The following is a 19,307-nucleotide window of genomic DNA, read 5'->3' as shown; positions in this document are numbered from 1 at the left end:
AAACAAATGCTGTCCTTGCCCTTAGCAGCAAGGGAAATTACTATGGCAGTACTAACATCATCAAGACTGGTCCTTGTATAATTCTAGAAACAATGGACAGGGAAGTAAGTAGTGTTCTGAGAGCAGACAACATGGCCTCTTCCACGCAGCAAGAGCCTGTGGAATGAGGGAGCACCTCCAGAAGGCCAAATGCTTTGAGAGATTTTGAATGCCTCAAGGTTTCATCTATGATTAACTATGGCACACCGCACTGAGCTGAAGAACGCGCTGGCGTGGAGCTGTTCTTCGGTGTACGCCCTGAATTAAACTGTCTGGCTTTAGTTAGAGTATTGCCATCGAGATTCTTATCCTTAGGGGCCTAGAGGCTGCTTTCCATTGCAGCTTTTAAGGATTATGACGGCAAAGGTAGTTCAACGCAGTTCTATGTTAGAAATGTTCTCCCACATGGGACACAGCCATCCTGGTCCTCATTTCCAGTGCTTCATCCCTTGATAGTACACTGCTGTCCTGGATTCAGCCAGGTTAAAACATGACCACTGCACACTTCAGTCTTTCATTGAAATAGTGGTCTCCCACTACCACCCTTACAAAGAAGTCCTTCTGAACCGTTAGGAGACTCCTGTATGAGATTCTTACTGGTATTAATTTGAACACTTAATGCATGGTTTTACTGACAATTCTAAGAATGAATAAAAAGCTTTTCGTCTTTCAAACAAGATACACAGCATCCAAAGAATCCCCAAACTATCTCCGGATACACCTGTGTAGGTAGAATTGAGACTAATAGCTACAGTCTCAACATACTCATGAGTCCTCTTTTTGCAGCGACAATATACTTTTCCCCCAACCCCCTTGACTCAAGTAACTCATTGGATTATAGAAAGTCACCGTGTTTCAAAAAAACACCCCATATTATACTAGTTGATAAGTTACTTTAGTTATCTTGGTTTGTCTTCTGCAGGTGCTATGTTTGTTTTCATATGAGTTTGGCCAATTCAAAAAGCCCACACCCACAGCTCTATATTTAGATTATTAAATGCAAGTATTCCAATGACAGCTGATTGAGAATGACACCAGGTCAAAGTTTTGGCTATACTTTTATTTACTTCACGTACTATGAACATATACATTACATGCTACAAAAAAATAAAAAAAGACTTTTAACTGTCAAGAAAGTGGATAGTGTTATAATACAATGGCACATGTTCATATTTTTCTTCAAACTGGTTTGGTTAGAATCCTTCTCCAAAACCATTAACAAAAATGAAGTGTTTTACTCTTAAGATGATTAGAAATATTTGCATTATTAACAAATACAATTCAAACAGATTAACAAGATTTAACCAGGTCAAATATTAGTAAAAAGGCTGGGGTTTACCAAAATGAAATATGTATTAAAAAACCATAGCAGCCAGTTGTACTTTTTAGTGTGATATAATGTGTAAATGCACCAGAAGAACACAGTGTAATTGAGCATTCTGCTTTCACGGTGTATTTCTAGAAATGATTATTCTAGTTCTAACACCTGCCTATGCACAAGAGACCAAAAACACAGCCAAGTAGAGACAAAAGATTGTGACCAACATTCTTAGCAATGATTTTTTTGCACGCATTGGGGAGAAGGGAGGGAACAAACAGAAGAGGATAAACAAAGGCCACAAAAGGATTTAATCTACATGTTCATGAACAAATGTTCTACCTATTTTCCTTTAAGAGCTTGATAAGTTGAAATGTCTATTTCGTCCAAATGCAAACATACTCATTTCTATCAGCTATGAAACAAAATCACATTTCGGCTTAGAACTGAACAGTGGAAAACAGTTGCGTTAATGTATCAGTTGACTAAGAAAAACTGCTTGACAGGAACTTGGGATTCTAGTGCAACAGCAGCTATTAAGACTCCTCTAGTTTCTCTTTTTTTTGCTCTTTCAAAGGGTACAAATATTCGCAACTTACACAGTCTTAACAAAAACATATCTACAAAGTTTGCAGGGTATTCGTTAAATCAATTTACATCTTTCATATTAAAAAGGCAAGATTTGCATTACAAAATACCTTTCAGAACAAAGTTCTTTTTGTATCTTAAATAATTGCTGATTGGAAAGGTACAAACATACCAGCTTTCATTAACTGCAAATGGAAAAAATACTTCAGAACAAACTGTGTTACTCTAAGAACACACAGTTCATTGTGTTTCTTTTGCAATACCTGAAGAAAAATATAAGCATACATGGGCAACTGATAAACTCAGTATTAAGCCTGTTACTTAGAGTGCAGTTATTGAAAAAAATCAGTCCTAGTAAATAACAAGGTCAGAGGAAAGGTACAAATTAGCATTAAAGAAACCAATGTGTTTGGTTCTAGGTTAGGAAACTAACCTAGAGTTAGTTTCTCAATTGTTTTCCTTGAAGTAGATTTTGTACTAAGCTAGAAGAGATCCCACAATCACTGGCATATCACCCTCACCAGAATAACAATCCAAGCTAGAATAGCACTGCAATTCCTTTGTTACCGTTCTTCTTACAGCACTGTCACGTCAGTTTTCTAGTAATCTTCAGTAGTGTTTATAAGACTGGTGATTGAAAAGTATGATTAATGTACATTTGCATTAGTCTACAGAATTCATGAGTGCCCATTACCTGAAAATTAGTCAGATTGCAGATGGATTAGTTTTGAAGTAAAACAACTAGTATTTAAATATAACAGAAATAGTATAGTTTCCAGCATGTTACACAGTTCTGAGGTAAAGTGTTACCAGTATTCTGTTGTACGGGTCGGCACCTTGCAGCAACAGCCGTTGCAGTGGGAACTAGCCCTCGCAGCATTTACAACCAATGAGCCATTCTAGTCACATGGTTTCTATAAACCAATATAACATTTTCTGTTTGATGCTATTCAGAAAAACTGTTCTATATGGATTACACTGTAGTCAAAGTTACAGAATTTGTTTGCTTAATTTTGGTCACTAGAGTGCTGTGTTTGGAAAACAATCCAGGGTACAGGCTAAAGATAGTTACTTCAGTGTTTAATTTCAGTTTACAAAACTTACTGAATCCATTCTGATTTATGTTAGAGAAAACCAGATAAACAGAAGAATAGACTTAAAAAAAAAAATCAAGCAGTGCATAACACCACCTATTCAATGCACTGATTTTCATTATGAGCTACGAAGTCATATTTACTCTATTATGCCTTTTGAGAATCAATCCAGAAGCACACAAGTATTTTCCATTAGTTTATTAAAAATAAAATCCTCACGAATTCACTATCAAATTTTTTACAGATGGGAATTAAACCAGAAGAGTCCCCAGAGTAACTTTAAAATAAAAGTAGTATTTGATTTGTCAGTTCACCATGTTTGACACTGATTTGTACTGTAAGAGTATTGTAAAATAGGAGTACTGAAGAATTCTAGAAAAATTAAACTGGCCCTATATAATTTAATTCTATTGTAAAGCAGTGTCAATATTTTAGTATATTTAGTGAATCAAACACTGCTTTAAAGCTATGCATTAAAGTGCTATGCACACATTTTTCAGCACTGATACGGATGTTTACACTCCCATAAGCCTTGTATTTGTTGATAGATATTGGTGTGTTAATAGAAATTTTAATTCAAAATCAGCTGCTATGTTTGAAGCATCAACAGTACTGAAGAAATCAATCTAGTGTCCACAACTTCTAGAATTCCGAGGTTGATTTGATCTGTTGTTTACCACTAAAATGGTAAGCATCTGTACGTCATAAGGCTGTCCCCTGCGGGCCCTATGTAAATATGTACTGCGCATAGTTAACTGACCATGCAAAGTACTTATAGCCTTTCTAGGACAGAGAATTCAGGATTTAAAAAAAAAAAAAGCTCCAGGATAAATTTGTGACATTTCTATCTATATATTGAATTGTCTAAGGTTGACGTTCATTGCCTGAGGAAGAAGCAACATAAGCAATAGGACCGGAGAGAGCTACGTATGTTTTCGTAACATCTACGTTACTGCTTTCTCCAACTGCTGCTGCTAGCAAGGTCCAGTCTGCTGTGCACATGGACATAAGCAGGCATTACAACCTATAATCATGTACTAGGTCTGCCACTTGACACACAAGTCATCTACTGTCGTACCCTGAATTACATGACCCTTGATTAAGGAATGGTGGTGTTCAGTCCCAGGGGTTCGCAGGTTATCAGAATGCTTATACAAGCAATACCGCTTTCAAAATCTGTCGGAACATAGTCTTGATGGCATCTGCAATAAAAACAAGTTGAGATTGTTCCCATCTGTAAGCGCAACTGTTGAGCCACACTCAGCTGAAGTCCTCGTCAGGATTCTGTTGATCCAGCAGGCGAACATGTGTGAATGGAAAGTGACCACGTCTGCCATTACATTCTCCTTCCCACTGACCACTCACGTTAATCTTTGTGACCTTTACCAGCTCACCGACCTGCAGGATCAGAAAGAAGAAAGTGTTACAATTCATAAAAGCCACACAGGATGAGCTGCTACCCCTCCCCTTTAGTGTCATATCACCCAAGTACCAGATACACTTCTATAAAAAGTCGTTTTAGTCTCGACCATTTTTGATACACCAGCTTACCACCCAACATTATTTACTCCTGAAGAAAGTATAGAGAGAAAGAAGCCTACTCAGATTAGGTGAGAACTACCTACACTGAAGAGCCTGCAATCCAACACCAATCTTTGAGAGCACTCTCGGCATTGGACATCAGCTCCTACCACAACACATGCATCTCACTGAATTGACAGAGGCCTGCGCTCTGCTTTACTCCATCAACAACCTCATTAAGGGAGGGAAGGCTTGCAGGTGTACAAAGCGAACACTAACCTGCAAGCGAAAAGCCTCCTTAATTTTGAGATTCCACTAAGTGCTTTTCAGGTAGTATTGAAAAAGTTCTGGATAAGTGAGGACTATATATACATAGCCACAGATATAAACCACTCAGAAAATATGCAGGGCAATAAGAATTAGTGCCCTTGGGCTGCTCTGTTCTTACTCCGAGCATCCAGTTCTGCAACTAGCCACTACCAGAGGCAAGGCCAGATGATCTTTCAGTCCTGCCCACCATGGATTTCTCACATAAATAAATTCCATAGGTATAGTAAATACAATTGATGCCCTCTCCCTCTTATATCCAAATTGTTTGGCTAGAAAAATAAAAGAATGGTTACTACGAACCAATGAAATTATATGCTCTAGTTTAAAAGTATCCAGTTCTAAGGTACTACAGTAATATATTCTAATCTCCAACCTAATATACACATAAATAACCAATTCTAAAGGTATTGTCTCCCTTCGACAAAGGTGGAGAAACTGCACAGCAGTCACGCTCCCAAGGCTGTGCAGTCATGTAGTTCAAGTTGAGGCCACAAGTCTAGGTCTAATCAGTCCCCAACTCTGCTGAACCTTGAAGGCTACTTTAATTAAGTAGCACTTTTATAACCTAAGAAAGCACAATTTGCATTGTAAAGACAATCACTGAAGAGTTAATAAACGCCACATTGAAAAGCTGCCTACCCATTCCTACCCCTCTGCATAGAATTTTATCAATAATGTTATTTACAAGTAGCATACAACAGTTTTCAGAATTCTTCCCGGGTCACAGATGGAGAATGCTTTTCGGACAGATCCACTCTATTTTCTTTCACTAATACTGTAAATAAATTCTCAAGGCATGTCCACAAGCCTTACTGCATCTCATCCAGAAATTCACTGAATATAGAGTTAGTAGTTTACACAGATGGTCATCGCTGTCTTCCCAGTTAACCCAAAATAGAATCTCATTAGTCTCACTTTCCAGGCAGTGAATAAAGAACAAGGAAAACAATTTAAGATGTTACCAACCTACATTAACTTTACAAGTTTTAATCACTTGCAGTCTTTTGCCTGAAAGGGCTTTTAACAGTTCATAAATTCAAACCACTACATGGACATTTAATTAAGCTTCCCATACCTCTGATGATTACTTATCTGGTAATGAGAGGCACACTTGGGACTCTAGATGTAGCTTTATTTTTTCCTCTTGTATTCACTAGTGTAGACATTTTAATGAATCATATTTTGAAGAAAATCCTCTTATATATTTGCTACAGGCAAAAAGAATGCCTTCCTTGACTACTGAATACTAGCTTCAGCTCTTTAGGAATTTAATCATGCAGCATGTATAATTTTGCTACTGCTAACAATCCCTGGGGGGCTGTACCAATAAAAATATTCTGTTGACCAAACAATACATCAGCCATAATTTAACAAGGATAAGATTACATGTGACAATACTAGAAGCAGAACATCTTATTTCCTAATCACAACCATTCTAAGAACACTATCCTAGGTAACTTTAAATTGCTTCAGACCTAGATATAATCTATGTATTCAACAGAAACGTATATAACCTCCAACCCACTAGGAAAGAAAAAGCACAAGCTTGCTATCTGTAAGGGATTTTTCTTCAGACTGCTGGCCTCTATGCTCTTGCTGAATACCACCCACTACTTTATGTTCATATACAGTTTATCCTGGATACCTTACAACAAACTCACCTGCTAAAGGTGGATTCAACAGTGCAATGATAGCGAGTTAGAATATAGGATGCTTGTGAGCCTCACTCACACCCAGAAGCATCCTGTAGCCGTTTGTTTGGTTTTCAGGGGTGTTTCAGGGTCATCGCAGCAAAGGGATGCCCATTTATGAATTCTCCTTACTAGAAGAAGCTACACTAAAAATCTGCATTTCCATAATTATTAAAAGAGGAAAGACGCTGAGCTTAAATATTCCTTTTTTACCATTACGGTAATTTCATTTAGCGATGACCCTCTCTTTCTGATACAATCTTTCACTCATATTTCATTTGTATGTATCTTCTCATTTCATTTATATACATCTTTACACCTATCAAAGTAGGACTGACTTTAAGTAAGCACGGGTCATTTCACAAATGCTAGCTTAATAAAGTAGTTCCACTAGTTCCTTAAGAACTTACAGATCTTCCTACAACTGCTTCGAAACTCTGCATATTAATCCATAGCTCAAGTACTCTCCTGAAGACAATAGAGAGAACCTTTCCAAAAAATTACTCATTCTTACAAGTGCTGAAATTTCAAAACATTTAGACTAGAATTGGATGTTCTCTCCAAATTCTCCTCACTTTCAACATTGACTTATGGTATCATTAGTCTATCATGCATCATCCCACCAAGCACAGCACCTCAAGAACAACATTGTATCCTGTTATAAAGCCAGATCTGTCTCAGTCTTCATCAGATGTTTTAAAACTAAATATATCCCATATGCTTCAAAGCAAAACTGAAGGTTCATGTGAAGACTTCTGTGTGCTGTGGTTTTATTCCAAGTACTCCTCTTTGGTAAGGTCAAAATGGCAGAGTTCTGCTACTGTTACAAAGAAAAAAAATTAATTTTTCTCAGAGGCATTCACCACATAGATCTTCCCTTTTTCTCCTTTTTTCTTTTAAACAGAGACTGACAATTCCTCAAATAGGTCCAGTTACAAGCAAAATAAAAGTTACCTTCCCCTGCTGAATCTATTTTCCATAATACAGCATAGTCTTTATTAGAACATCATTTGCTCTGATCCTCCTTCCTTGAGCTCTTCAAAACCACACCAGTTTTAAAATAATAGCACAGAACAGATACTCTGTTTGCAGTTTGGGCGAAAAATGTTTGATGTTAAGAATCTATTTTCTTAAGAGAGACACTGGGATCCACTCCCACCCATGAATATTGCCAGATTTAAGGATAAGAGTGTTCATTTGGAAAGAATCCCACTTTTTATATTTATAGTTATTATGAGGTCTGGGCAAAAATGGACTGATAAGATTTACATAATGCTTTCTACTAAGTTATCTAAGAAAGATATCTCAAAATAAACAGAGAAGGAACACCATGAAGTGAAAGGGAATGTGGAAAAAAAGGAGACAACAAGGAACAGTACTTTGATAGACAAGATGAGGAAAAACTTGGAGAAAGTGCATATTGCTGATTTTTCCTGTACAGACATTGAAAGCAACTCAGTAACACTGTGATTCAAATAGATGAAAGCTGCAAAGAAGCGAGGAAGGCCTACTAGAAGCAATGATAAATGGCTCACATTTTAAAACTAGAATTTCCCCATATTATATACAGAAAAAAGAACTACCACTGTCATTGCATTTCTTCAATGTAGAGCTGTAGCAAGACAGGAACACATCATCCTAACAGAGAGGTTCAACAGGTCAACTAGTAAGTATTTCAGTAAGTTTATAAGGCCTACAAAGACCATTGTTCTAATATAAAGGCAGAAAGACGCTGTAAATCTTACTTATATCCTCACACAGACAGGCTGAGCCTACACACTTCTCCAGTCCCCCCTCCCAAACACTTCAGCTATCTAGCCTATTATCATGAGTTAGTAGAAGACACTAGTGGTGCAGGCTAGCTCAGAACAGAGAGATGTTCTCCATGAAACTATGTTCTCTAAAGCACAGCACACTTGCCAGCTCCTGTGAGTTCTAGTGAAAAGGACTGAACTAACAGATCAGTCATAGCACTCACAAGCTGTTCTTTAACATGCAAAGGATTTTGCTTTCACTCAAAGTTGGTTACGGTGACCTGGATTATCAGTATTTTCTCACTATTTCACTCCGTGCTACCAAACTATGAGTTGGGCAGTCTTGTGGGGTTCTGCTTTGAAGTAAAACATATAGTTAAGCTTAGAGAACACTAGTAGCACACTAATAAATAAAAGCTTAAGAACAAAATCCACAAGGAAGACCAAAAGGTTTTGATAAATGTGCCACAACATAATATCCAGTGGCTCAAAGAAAATCTAACATCTGGCAATTGCAACAGTCCACAATGACATTCAGGAATACTTCCAAGCTCCAGGAGGTGGCTGGGTGGTGAGAGAGAGAAAAAGAGGGAAACAGACAGCATTTTAGGCTGTATGAAATTCTGAAGGTTAAAAATCTTTGCATGTTTCCCCAAAATCTGGTGAGTTGGCATAAATTTCTATACAAGCTTCTCAACCCCAAAAAATACGTTCTGTGTCCTGGCTCTCTTTTGATGCAGAAATATAACAGAATGGGTAAGAACTCAAGAGTGTATTTACATAGCTTCCCTAGACAAATTTTTACCTACAACAGGGAAAAATTTCACATCTCCCAAAATGTACACCAATTATCAGATCTGTAGAATGTGTTGCATTTGTCAATTCTGCACTAAAAACACAGACCTATAGTTGCCACATTACTGAAGTGCCTTTCGTGCTATGCACAATTAAACGAAGTATTTGAGAGTGAAGAGGAGATGGTCTGACTCAGCACAGAAACTGTTTTTTCCCAAGTACTTAAAATGTTATATAAACAGGAAGTCAATTAGGTATCAGGAAATTCCAGAGCCTTTAGCTCAAAGAAAGCCTAGATTAAAGGATACAATTTACATGTCATCCCAAGGCAAAGGTCTGCCACTGAGGATACCTTGCTCTCAATTTCCTCAAGAGTAACTTGGGGAATAACTATCTGATTTGTAGATAGAGCACTCTAGTCTCCTTTTTAAGAGGGGGGGGGGGGGGGGGGGGGGGGGGGAAATCAAAAAGGGCATGTACAAGTACCTGATCATATCAGGAAGTGAATCAACCTTAGGGAAACTCACTGCTTTATTACAAATCATACTCCATCAATCACTGCTTTACACGAGACCTCCCTAATGAATTGTAATGTACATTCCTGCTTCACAAACTAAAAACCAAAGTAATCTGCCTGAGGTCAAGATGTTACAACAAAACCCTATGTGTCATCATCATCATCTCAGTCTGTGTAATTCTGAAGTCACTACTAATGTTTCCACTGATTGCTTTTAAACTGCAGACAGACTGGGGAAAAAAAACACCAAATAACCTAGCACACCTTTCAAACATTGGGGTGAGGCAAGCAACAGTGAACACAGGTTCAGACACAGAACTTATGAACCGCTCCCTCTCCCTCCCCCCTAAAAACTTCAGAAATGAAAACACGAATGGGGAAACACTTATGTTAGTGATGTTTGACAAAAGACATGATATTGGTTCAGTAACCTAAACATGCTCTAATAATCAAACTCTGTAAGTGACCGTAGTCACTCATTTTTTTAAAAAACAAAGCCTTTATCCATAACTTATTAACCATGCCATAAAACCAGTATTACAATGCTATTCCCTTCTTATCCCTACAAAACTATAATGTGATTGAAAGGGAAATCCCTTGAACAGATCTCTTCTTTCTAAGTTTTGCCCATTATGTACCTCCAAAGCCAAGGCTGTCTTGTCGTAGGCATTAGGGACTCGCTTCTGGATAACCCGGGCATAAATAGGGCCATTCTGAAGGTTAGGGAGCGGAGTGTTGATGCTGGGCTGGGCATAGGGCCCTGGCTCCGGCCCACCCAGTGGCTGTGGGTGGGAACTATCCTGGTTACCTCCAATCAGAGTAGAAACTGAAGCAGAGGAAGGTCTATACTTCTCGACGTAAGGAACAGGTATCATTCCCCTCTTTCCTTCGCTGTCTTCTGCATTCCACCATTGCTCTTCAGGTTTATCCCGGATTCTTAGTATGTCTCCTTTCTTAAATGGAAGATCTTCTTCATCATTTCCATTAAAGTCAAAGAGAGCTCGCACATACTCAGCTTCTTCCTGCCTGAGGATAACGCCACTATTCTGCCTGGACCGGGAAACTGGTTCTATCAAAGTTGTAGTGTCCAAATAGTGTATTTTGTAGAATTCCAGTAAAGATGGCAAAGAATCAAACTCTTGGTCACCTATTCGAAATCTGGTGGGATTCAACCCTGAAAGAAGAAGGCAATATGTCAAAGACAGCAAACAACACTTAAAACTATAAATTAAACATCTGAGAAGACAAATACATTTACAGATAAGTAGTTCCATACTGAATTTGGTCATCTTTAGATTAACAGTCATCATATTCAGCTCTTCTGTGTATTTCTCAAAGACAGCACCATCATGATCGTGAGGACAGAGTTTAGTTTTTAAAGATTTTGTCAAAGAAGAAAAAAAAAATTGTTTGGCACAGCCAAACTTCTCAAAAATAACTTGCTTCCTTGAATGTTATATGGACCCAACAAATAGAAACGTACAGTACATCTGAGTTTCTCAGGAGCCTACACAATTTTCAGTAACAGACAATTCCCTTTTTCCTGTTTTATACTAGAAATCTAGAAAGCAAGTGAAATTTTGGTACAGTGTCAAGGAAGTGATTTGTTTTTTAAACTCTATTTTGCAGTTCTAAGTTATTTCAAACAGACAACACTGCAATAATGGTTATTTACCTGTTGTAATGTATCTTGGGTTAAAAGCATGGACACTACAGAAAACTGCTTAGCACAGCAGCAAACAATTTCTGTGAATGAGCAAATGAAGTTATTTTTCATTTTGATAAAAGGTACCATTAGTGAAATTCCATATATTTTACGCAATACAAAGCAACAACATATGTTTTCATAATGGGTATAATTCAGTCTTTTAATCTCAAGTCGTGTAGTTTCTTCGCCATATTCATCAGATGGAGCCTAAGATATTAATCTGAACCTCAAATTAACATACAAGCAATGTTGATATTTGAGTCATTAGAAGTATCAAAGTGCAGATACCCATTTCAGTTGCAATCTGTGCTGCATTTTTTTTTCCATGTTCTTCAGGCTCAGCTAGGAAAAAAAAGGCATGATGTTCTATTTCCACTAGGCACCATTCACTGTGTAATCAGTTATGGGAAGAATTGTGGAAGGCTGGGGGAGGGTAGTGGAGAGGAAAAGATTTATGCTTTAATGAGTAACTCTTTTAGCAAGAAAGAGATGCTTACTTTGCAAGTCTGTTTCTCTGCAGGGAATATCTAACAGTGCCGAGACTTAGCTCTCGAGTACAAAGCTAGCAGAATTCTTCAAGCTGTCACTGCTCCAAAACTCCCTTCAAAGTAGCACTGTCAGCATGGAAAGCTAACATTACAAGAAGTACTTTCAAGAGAGCAAAAAGGGGTTCTAATACAGAAAAGGGCAGATTCAATAAGATCAACATAGACAACCACCCGATAAATAAGTTTTGAAGTATCCTGAAGGAACATAAACATCAGTGAAGCTGGTTACAGGAAATTCAAAGCAGCAGAACTAAGTCATCGGAAAATGCACATTTGCATGCATTAACAGCCCTGAATGACTTTCAGAAGAAATCAGCACAAATGCAAGAGCCAGAAAACAAAAGCAATACCCTCAACAATTACAAAAACCAAAACAGAAATTGGCATCACCAGGAGATAAGGAAGCTAATGCACGTATCAGTAAGAAATATGAACCCTGCACGGAAAGAGAAGATTCCACCTTATTCTGCCAAATCATAATGCTGAAAAGCTGCAAAACCCCACCAACTTTTGTTGACGAGATGTAACTTACAGCTTTTGACTTAGTAAGAACTCTGGAATTTCACCTCAGTGGCAGTTCTTAGCTCTGTGGTCTCACAGGAGATGACTTCTGGCTGGACAGGCAGCATCCCTAGAGCTCTTCAAGACAGCTTAAGTCCACTACATAAGCATATAATCTGATCTGGGAATGCTGCACTTCCGCTAGCATTGGAAGTGGGAAACCATGCTTTGTAACAAGTGGTATAGACATCAAGTTTTAGACAAACCTGATGACAGAAACATAAGCGTGTATATGCCACTATTTTAGATGTGAGCCTTTTAAGGATCAAGGCTATGTAGACACTTACGTCAAAAGAAAAAGTCATAGAAATTTTAAGAGGGCCAGGGCAGCAAACATCTTTGAAGTCATATGGAGAAAACTGAATCTCAGGTAAATTCACTGACACGAAACTTATTTTATGACAGAAATCTAGAGCATGAAACACTAATTTGCCTCTGTATAACCTGCTACAAACTGACTCAGTCATGAGGCTGAGTGTCTCCAGCAAAGTAAGCGTACACAAAATCTTAAAACTCATAGGAAATGAGCAGTTCAACAGTAACATTTATCAGCCTTGTCAGCACCAAATCATCACTAGGATGAACAAGTTGTTTTGAGGTGTGTTTTTTTTTCTTTTTTTTTTGTTCTTTTGAACAGGATCAGCCTCTTGAATTAATGCATAACAGCTTGAAATAACTGCCAAATGTACCTGAATAAAATCGAAGTTGGACTCTAGGAGGAAAGTCCACTGGAACCTTTTGTATGGGGAAGGAACGACTGAAATCAGTGTACTGTATCCTGGAACATCATATTCTGAAAGGCATTTTGCACAACTGAAGTGTGAGAGAACACAGACCCTCCAAATACATTCTTGTATCAGAAAGATCAATGCAATCCTTGAATGGACAAACAGATACGCAGCAGAAAGAAGAGACATTATCTTCACAAAAGTGAACGCTTCCAGAATACCACATGCACTTCTGATGCTCTTGTTTAAAAAAAAAAAAAAAAAAAAACGAAAACCCAAAGGCAGCTACAAAAATCGAAGGCCTGGACAATCTCTTTGAAAGAAGAAATCTACAAGCTTAATCCAAATTAATCACCCAAGAATATAAAGGCGGCAACCTGGTCACTCTCTAGAGAACTTACACAGACGACTTCTAAATTCCGCTCAAATAGGCATAAAAGGACAAAATAGTTGAAAGTCGCAGGTAGGAGATAAAATACAACTCCATCTTACCAAGCAGGCAGTAAACTCTCCATCAGTTTAATGTATACTCTTGTTCAGCTACAAGGTATTGAGCTGAATGATGCTCACTTCTGTAGCGGGAAATAATTCTATTCACTACAGGCTTTAAAGTTTTGTCATTCCCTGATACAAAGAAATTCAGAGATTAACAGATTTCAGGCTCAGAGGAATTCTTCAGCTTCTTGTTTGAACTGCCACACTTCTCATATATGTAGGCCAATGCAAAAATTAAGGCAAGATCTACCACAAGAAAAAGTTACAGCAACAAGGCAGGTGTTTTTTTGAGAAGTAGAGCTGATCTCCTTCATCATTCTTGGACAGTTTTCTTGAATGCACAAGTTTCAGCGGCACATTGTCCACATGTTCTGAGGGATCTCAGGAAGAGCAGAAGGCGTGTAAAGGTAAATCTAGCTACTGGAGGAACTTTAGTCACTTCCTACTAAAGCTGGACAACCGGAGTACTAGAAATTATCTTCCCTTCTGCCCAGCCGAAGGAAGAATAGCTGTTCAGCTTGCACCTCTACCAACAGCACTACTCAGCTCTGCAATACGATTCCTTTGAAGGAGAAACACAAAGGGCTGAGTGTCATCTTTCATACTTCTTCCATCCTAGCTCCATCTGTGCTAGGATTTAACCCGATTCCACCCCTTGCAGCATGTCAGAACAGCTAATGAAACATCTGCTCTCAGGAAAGTGAGGCAAGAGTTACAATCCAAAGTGTCCTAGAATTAAAGACAGTTTCAGGTCTGGACCCTGTCAGTTCTCTGTTTATGACACACATTCCCTCCTGACAAAACACTTTCATGCTGTGTTGGCTTCATGTCAGTCTGGAAAAGATTGCTTATCTATGTCATATATTATACAGATTCTGGGGAAGTATACACCACCTAACATTCTACTTATTGAGAGTGTGGGCAGGTGGCGTAACCACAAGCAACTTCTCACTTCCTGGGACATCTCAGGGGTTTTACGTTTCTCTCTTCACTCCAATTGTGTTAGTGCCACTAGACTATTGGTAAGCTTTCTTTTTTGGGGCAGGGAAGACCTCACAGAAATACAGGTTTTCATTTATGTTTCTAGATCTAGTCTGTACGGGTGCCCCCCTCCTCCTCCTCAACTTATAAAGCATGTTTTGGGCAAGAAAAGCTGTTCTTATCATGCACGGTAGTGAGACACAAGGCTCTCATTTCCAAGTAAGACATCACAGTGATGTAAACCAGTTTTCTCCCGGAGCATATGGGAACTCTGCTATGAGGCCATCACATTCCAGCCTGTGTGTTTCCCCAACCCCCACAGGGACACCTTTTTTCCTTGTTCTTAAGTACCTCCCCACTCGTGCCTGAGCAAAACAAATAAGCACCCATAAACACCCCTTAAAACCAGTAAAATCCCATTCATTGACTCTTTAGAAAAGCTCTAAGCACACCATGAGAATATTCTTACAGAAGTTACGTACTGTCATTTCTGCAGATAATCAGAGGATGAGAGAAAAGTAGAGGTCTAATGCATACGCTTTCCAAGCTTCCAATACTTTGCATTTTAAGACCTTAATATAAAAAAAAAAAACCAACAGAACACAAAACTGAAGTGTCAAGAGTTAAATCATAGTGCTCACACATACCTGAAGCCATTCCATATACAGCCGAGTATGGATATCATTATGTAAAGATTACATGGTTCCAGGAAGTACAGTCTGAATTTTTTAAAATCACAATGGAAGTGATTTAGAAGCGGAAGTTAAGCAGCATGTTCTTAAGACGCATAATAGTGAAAACACCACCTTCTACACAATATTTGTCATAGTTTCCCACTTTAGGGAGACAAATTTTACAATGCTAAGGTTTCTGGCTTTATTACACTGTGCTTTCGATACAAAGTGTACCTTTCTTTAGGTATTTTAGGCATTTTGTTTCAGTGCGTATCATACATTTTTACCCTGGACTCATATGTCAAATTGCAAACATATGACATATTTAAGTATTTCCTCTGTTGTCCATTGCTATGCTAATGCCTGCATGGAGTACTTTGTCTTGTTTAGGATTTCTTTAGCCTGTGACCATGATGTTTGATCACAAATGATACCCTAATTCCAAATCAGTTGTTAATCTCCATCTCTACTTGAAACAGAGTGCTTTTCTTTCCCATAATTCTGTGATTTATCCTTTTTTCTTTTAACAACCTGAAAACATTTCAGGAAGACGTAGCTATTTTGAGAAAGTTCCATTAAATTCTTTTTTCCTTGTGCTGAAAAACAGCCTGCAAGAAGTTAGAAACTGCAGCATATCAGGCAAAAGGTGAATGTAACAAAAAGTTAGCAAGTTTATTTTATACTTTAGAAATGCAAGAAAGTACCACATTTCTGTGACACTGTGGCTTTTTTATATTAGGGTAGCCAAAGCTCCTCATTCATTATGAAGCTAGGTTCCTAGTATCCTCCACACACAGCAGCATTTAAACAGTCAGGAACTGCACACACCCTTACCGAGACCAATAAAAATTAACCTAAGGACCTGATCTGGCATACTCAGATTTCCCAGTGAGAAGTGTGCATTTGCCAATCAATTGCTAAAAAAACACTATACAATACAATTAATAAAGTTGTTCTTCCTCATGTTTTAGCTTGACCACAACAAATAAGCATGACAATTTGAAAACATTTACCTCATTTTACTGCATTAGTTTCCCTATCCAAATGTGAAATCATCTTCAACCTTCTACCAATGTTTTCATCTCCCTCCCATTGCAGAACATCCCCCCACTTATTTTCACTGAAAGAAAAACTTAATTACACTCTAAGTGTAATTTAATATATACACACACCCCCGCACCTTCTTTGGTTTGAGTGTGAAAAGACAGCAATATCAAGCATGGAGGCATGATTTACTTAAAATTACTAAAATCTCAGCATAAGAGTATCTGGGTTACAGGAGTGATGCATCACCTATCCTCACAACATTTAGGAGGAAAAAAAAACCTAAAAAAAACAAAAGGAGACCAAACATAATTATACTTTAACATATATTAAACCTACTGTGCCAACAGCCTACACAGCTACAATAGCAGCTACTCTTCTAAAACATATAAACATTTGAAGCAGAAAAGAATTACGTAAGGGGCATTTAGTGAGTTTTAAAAAGAACACCGAAACTCCAGAATGCTTTAACACCCATAACATCAGCACAACATCAGCCAGCCCACGGAATGCCACAAAACATTACTGAGCTTAAGAATGTAACACAACAAAAAAGTTAGGATGGCTATGTACTAAAGCGAAACCACAATAACATGAAAACCACTGTTTTTCCAGAGATTAGTTGCCCTCCAGTAAACAACTGCCCAAAAGTGACAGGCACACACACTCCAGTATTTCTCATCACTACTGTCCTTAAAATCCTATTAGGCTGGATTCTACAAAAAACCATCCTGCTAACTTATTCTGCTCAACGTAACACCAATCATGCATTTCAACAATTTGCACATAAAGCTTCTGCAAACCTATGGCAATAAACCTCTGTCCTCACAGACACAAAACAACGGGGAATCCAACACATCTTGTGGCAAATCATTTTACTACCCACATCAGCAACGACTTCCACTTTATTTCCAGCTGAATTCAGCCACCTTTATCTTCTACCTTGTGAAGCTTTTTGTGACTTGAGTGCAACTCTGCAGCTGTAGTAGGTTTCTGGGATAAACACAGTGACTTCAGGCTTTCCCAAATTTGCCAGTTTGAAAAGTTCCCCTGAGCAGGAGAAATTAATGGTGCAAACCTACTAGCAACAGTTCTGTTGCTCTTGTTTTGTTTGCTCCTCCTTAGTCAACTACAGTCTGGGCAGAGACTGAAAAATCCATTCTATATCAAGTACTGTTATAACTTCCCAATATAGGTCTCTTATTCCAACCGCAGACCTACATCAGAAAGTGACTGTCTCTGCAGCAATTCATATACTGTTTACTTTCTGCCAAATAAGTTGACCAAATCTCTTATTACATAGGTTTACTACAATTCAAAATTATGTAGTGGTTCCTTTCTGAGATGCTAGCAATACGCCCACATCATTTTCTGAGCAATAATATCCAAACTTGAGTAGTTCCGCCACCAACTTCGGTAATGCCGCCAGCAGGGACAACACTGCCTTTGTGTTACACATTCTTACACATCTAAAGACACTGCATTGCTGGCGGCTCTTCTTCATTTAGTTACACTTGTACTTGCAGAAACACTAGTTCTTGTGGTACAGTTTTCCCTCTGACACAATCAGTATCTTCTGGTCTGTAAGCATTACACTTAAACACATTGTTTTCATATTAGATGTTAGGCTGATGAAGAATAATATCAAACCTTCCCTTTCAAGACACAGGGGAGAAAAAAAAACCCAGAACTTCACATCCCATTTAAAGGAACAATTACCTTTACATTACTGAAGAGTCCCCACTACTTAAACTACCCACGTAATACTTTGATTCGTGACTTGAAATTTAGCCTCACAGTCTACCTTCTAATGCAAAACCACCTTGTCAGAACTCAAGACTTTTACATGACACTTCCACAAAACCCCCGGCGGACACGACATACAAAATCCATTAACTAAAGTTAACCGCTTTCTGAAGACGAAAGACCGCGCGCGCGCAAGAGCCGCAGGGTTTTCCAGGAGGGCTGCAACAAGCGCCCAGCTCCGGGGGATGTTTAACCGGGGCACAGGCTCGGTGGAAGGCAGGTGCAGACAGACGGCTCCGCTCGGCCGGTAGCCTCAGCTGCGAAACGCCACTTCACTCCGCTACAAAGAACTTCACGGCTTCAAACAGGGCCCGGGAGGAGAGCGGAGCGGCCCGCGGGGAAGCGCGAAGCGCAGGGGGCTGGGGGGGGGGGGGGGGCACCGCCAGCCCTGGGGGTCACTCACCCGGGGCCCCGGGGCCCTCGCCGCCGGCCCGCCGGCCTCCCGCCGGCCCCAGGCTGTTGACGATGTAGTGCGAGACGCGGGAGCTCTCGGACACCGAGAGCACGAAGTCGCCGGGGATGGTGCCCGAGTCGCGCACCAGGAAGGTCCCGTGGCGCTGCCCCTGCAGCAGCGACACCGCCTCGGCCCGGCTCAGCCGCCCCCAGTACCAGCTCGCCCGGTCCTCGGAGTCGAACTGCCCGGCCATGGGGGCCGCCCGCCCGCAGGCCGCACTCGCTTCCCGCCCCCCTCCACCGCGGGCCGCCGCCGCCGCCCGCGGTGCCCCTCTCCGCGCCCAGCCCTGCCACCCAAAATGGCGGCCCCTGCCCTGACCTCACCTACCGGATGTGACCGCACGCGGGAGACGCGGAGATTGCGTGACGTCATCTCGCCGCGCGGCCGCGGGGGGGGGGGGGGGTTGGCGCGCTGCGCAAGCGCTGTGAGGGGGCGGGCTGGGCTGGTGCGCGCGCTTTCTCAGGGCGGCTCGAGGGGAAGGCGGCGCTGAGGGGAGCGGCGGCTCTGTTCGCCGGTTGTCCCTGGCCAGGGCGGCCTGCTCTGCGTACCCGAGAGCAGCAGCGGCCGCAGCCAGGCTGGCCTCTCCTCGTGCCCTGCCGGTGCTCTCACGCTGGCTTCTCTGTCACGGGCCGGCGGGAGGAGGGTCCGGGGCCGCCGGTGT

The 19,307-nt window shown here is 40.1% G+C and overlaps 1 protein-coding gene across 3 annotated transcripts; it reads right to left on the bottom strand.

Moving 5' to 3' along the window:
• Positions 1–1,078: 1,078 nt before the first annotated feature.
• CRK (CRK proto-oncogene, adaptor protein) lies at positions 1,079–18,897 on the bottom strand. Of its 3 annotated transcripts, XM_075440039.1 has the most exons (4): positions 18,596–18,897; positions 10,286–10,821; positions 7,285–7,398; positions 1,079–4,437 (listed from the first exon to the last, which is right to left on the bottom strand). In XM_075440039.1, the coding sequence occupies exons 1-4, from the start codon at positions 18,837–18,839 to the stop codon at positions 4,300–4,302; spliced, it is 1,032 nt and encodes a 343-aa protein (XP_075296154.1). In that variant the 5' UTR covers positions 18,840–18,897; the 3' UTR covers positions 1,079–4,299. The 3 variants fall into 3 exon arrangements, with proteins under 3 accessions (XP_075296154.1, XP_075296152.1, XP_075296153.1); XM_075440037.1 differs by lacking the exon at positions 7,285–7,398; XM_075440038.1 differs by lacking the exon at positions 7,285–7,398 and having other exon boundaries at positions 4,346–4,437; positions 10,456–10,821.
• Between the last annotated feature and the right edge of the window lie 410 nt (positions 18,898–19,307).

Source organism: Opisthocomus hoazin, chromosome 20, assembly GCF_030867145.1.
Source record: "Opisthocomus hoazin isolate bOpiHoa1 chromosome 20, bOpiHoa1.hap1, whole genome shotgun sequence".
NCBI lineage: Eukaryota > Metazoa > Chordata > Aves > Opisthocomiformes > Opisthocomidae > Opisthocomus > Opisthocomus hoazin.
Note: the sequence above shows the minus strand (reverse complement) of the source record. Positions and strands in the feature narration are given on the sequence as shown.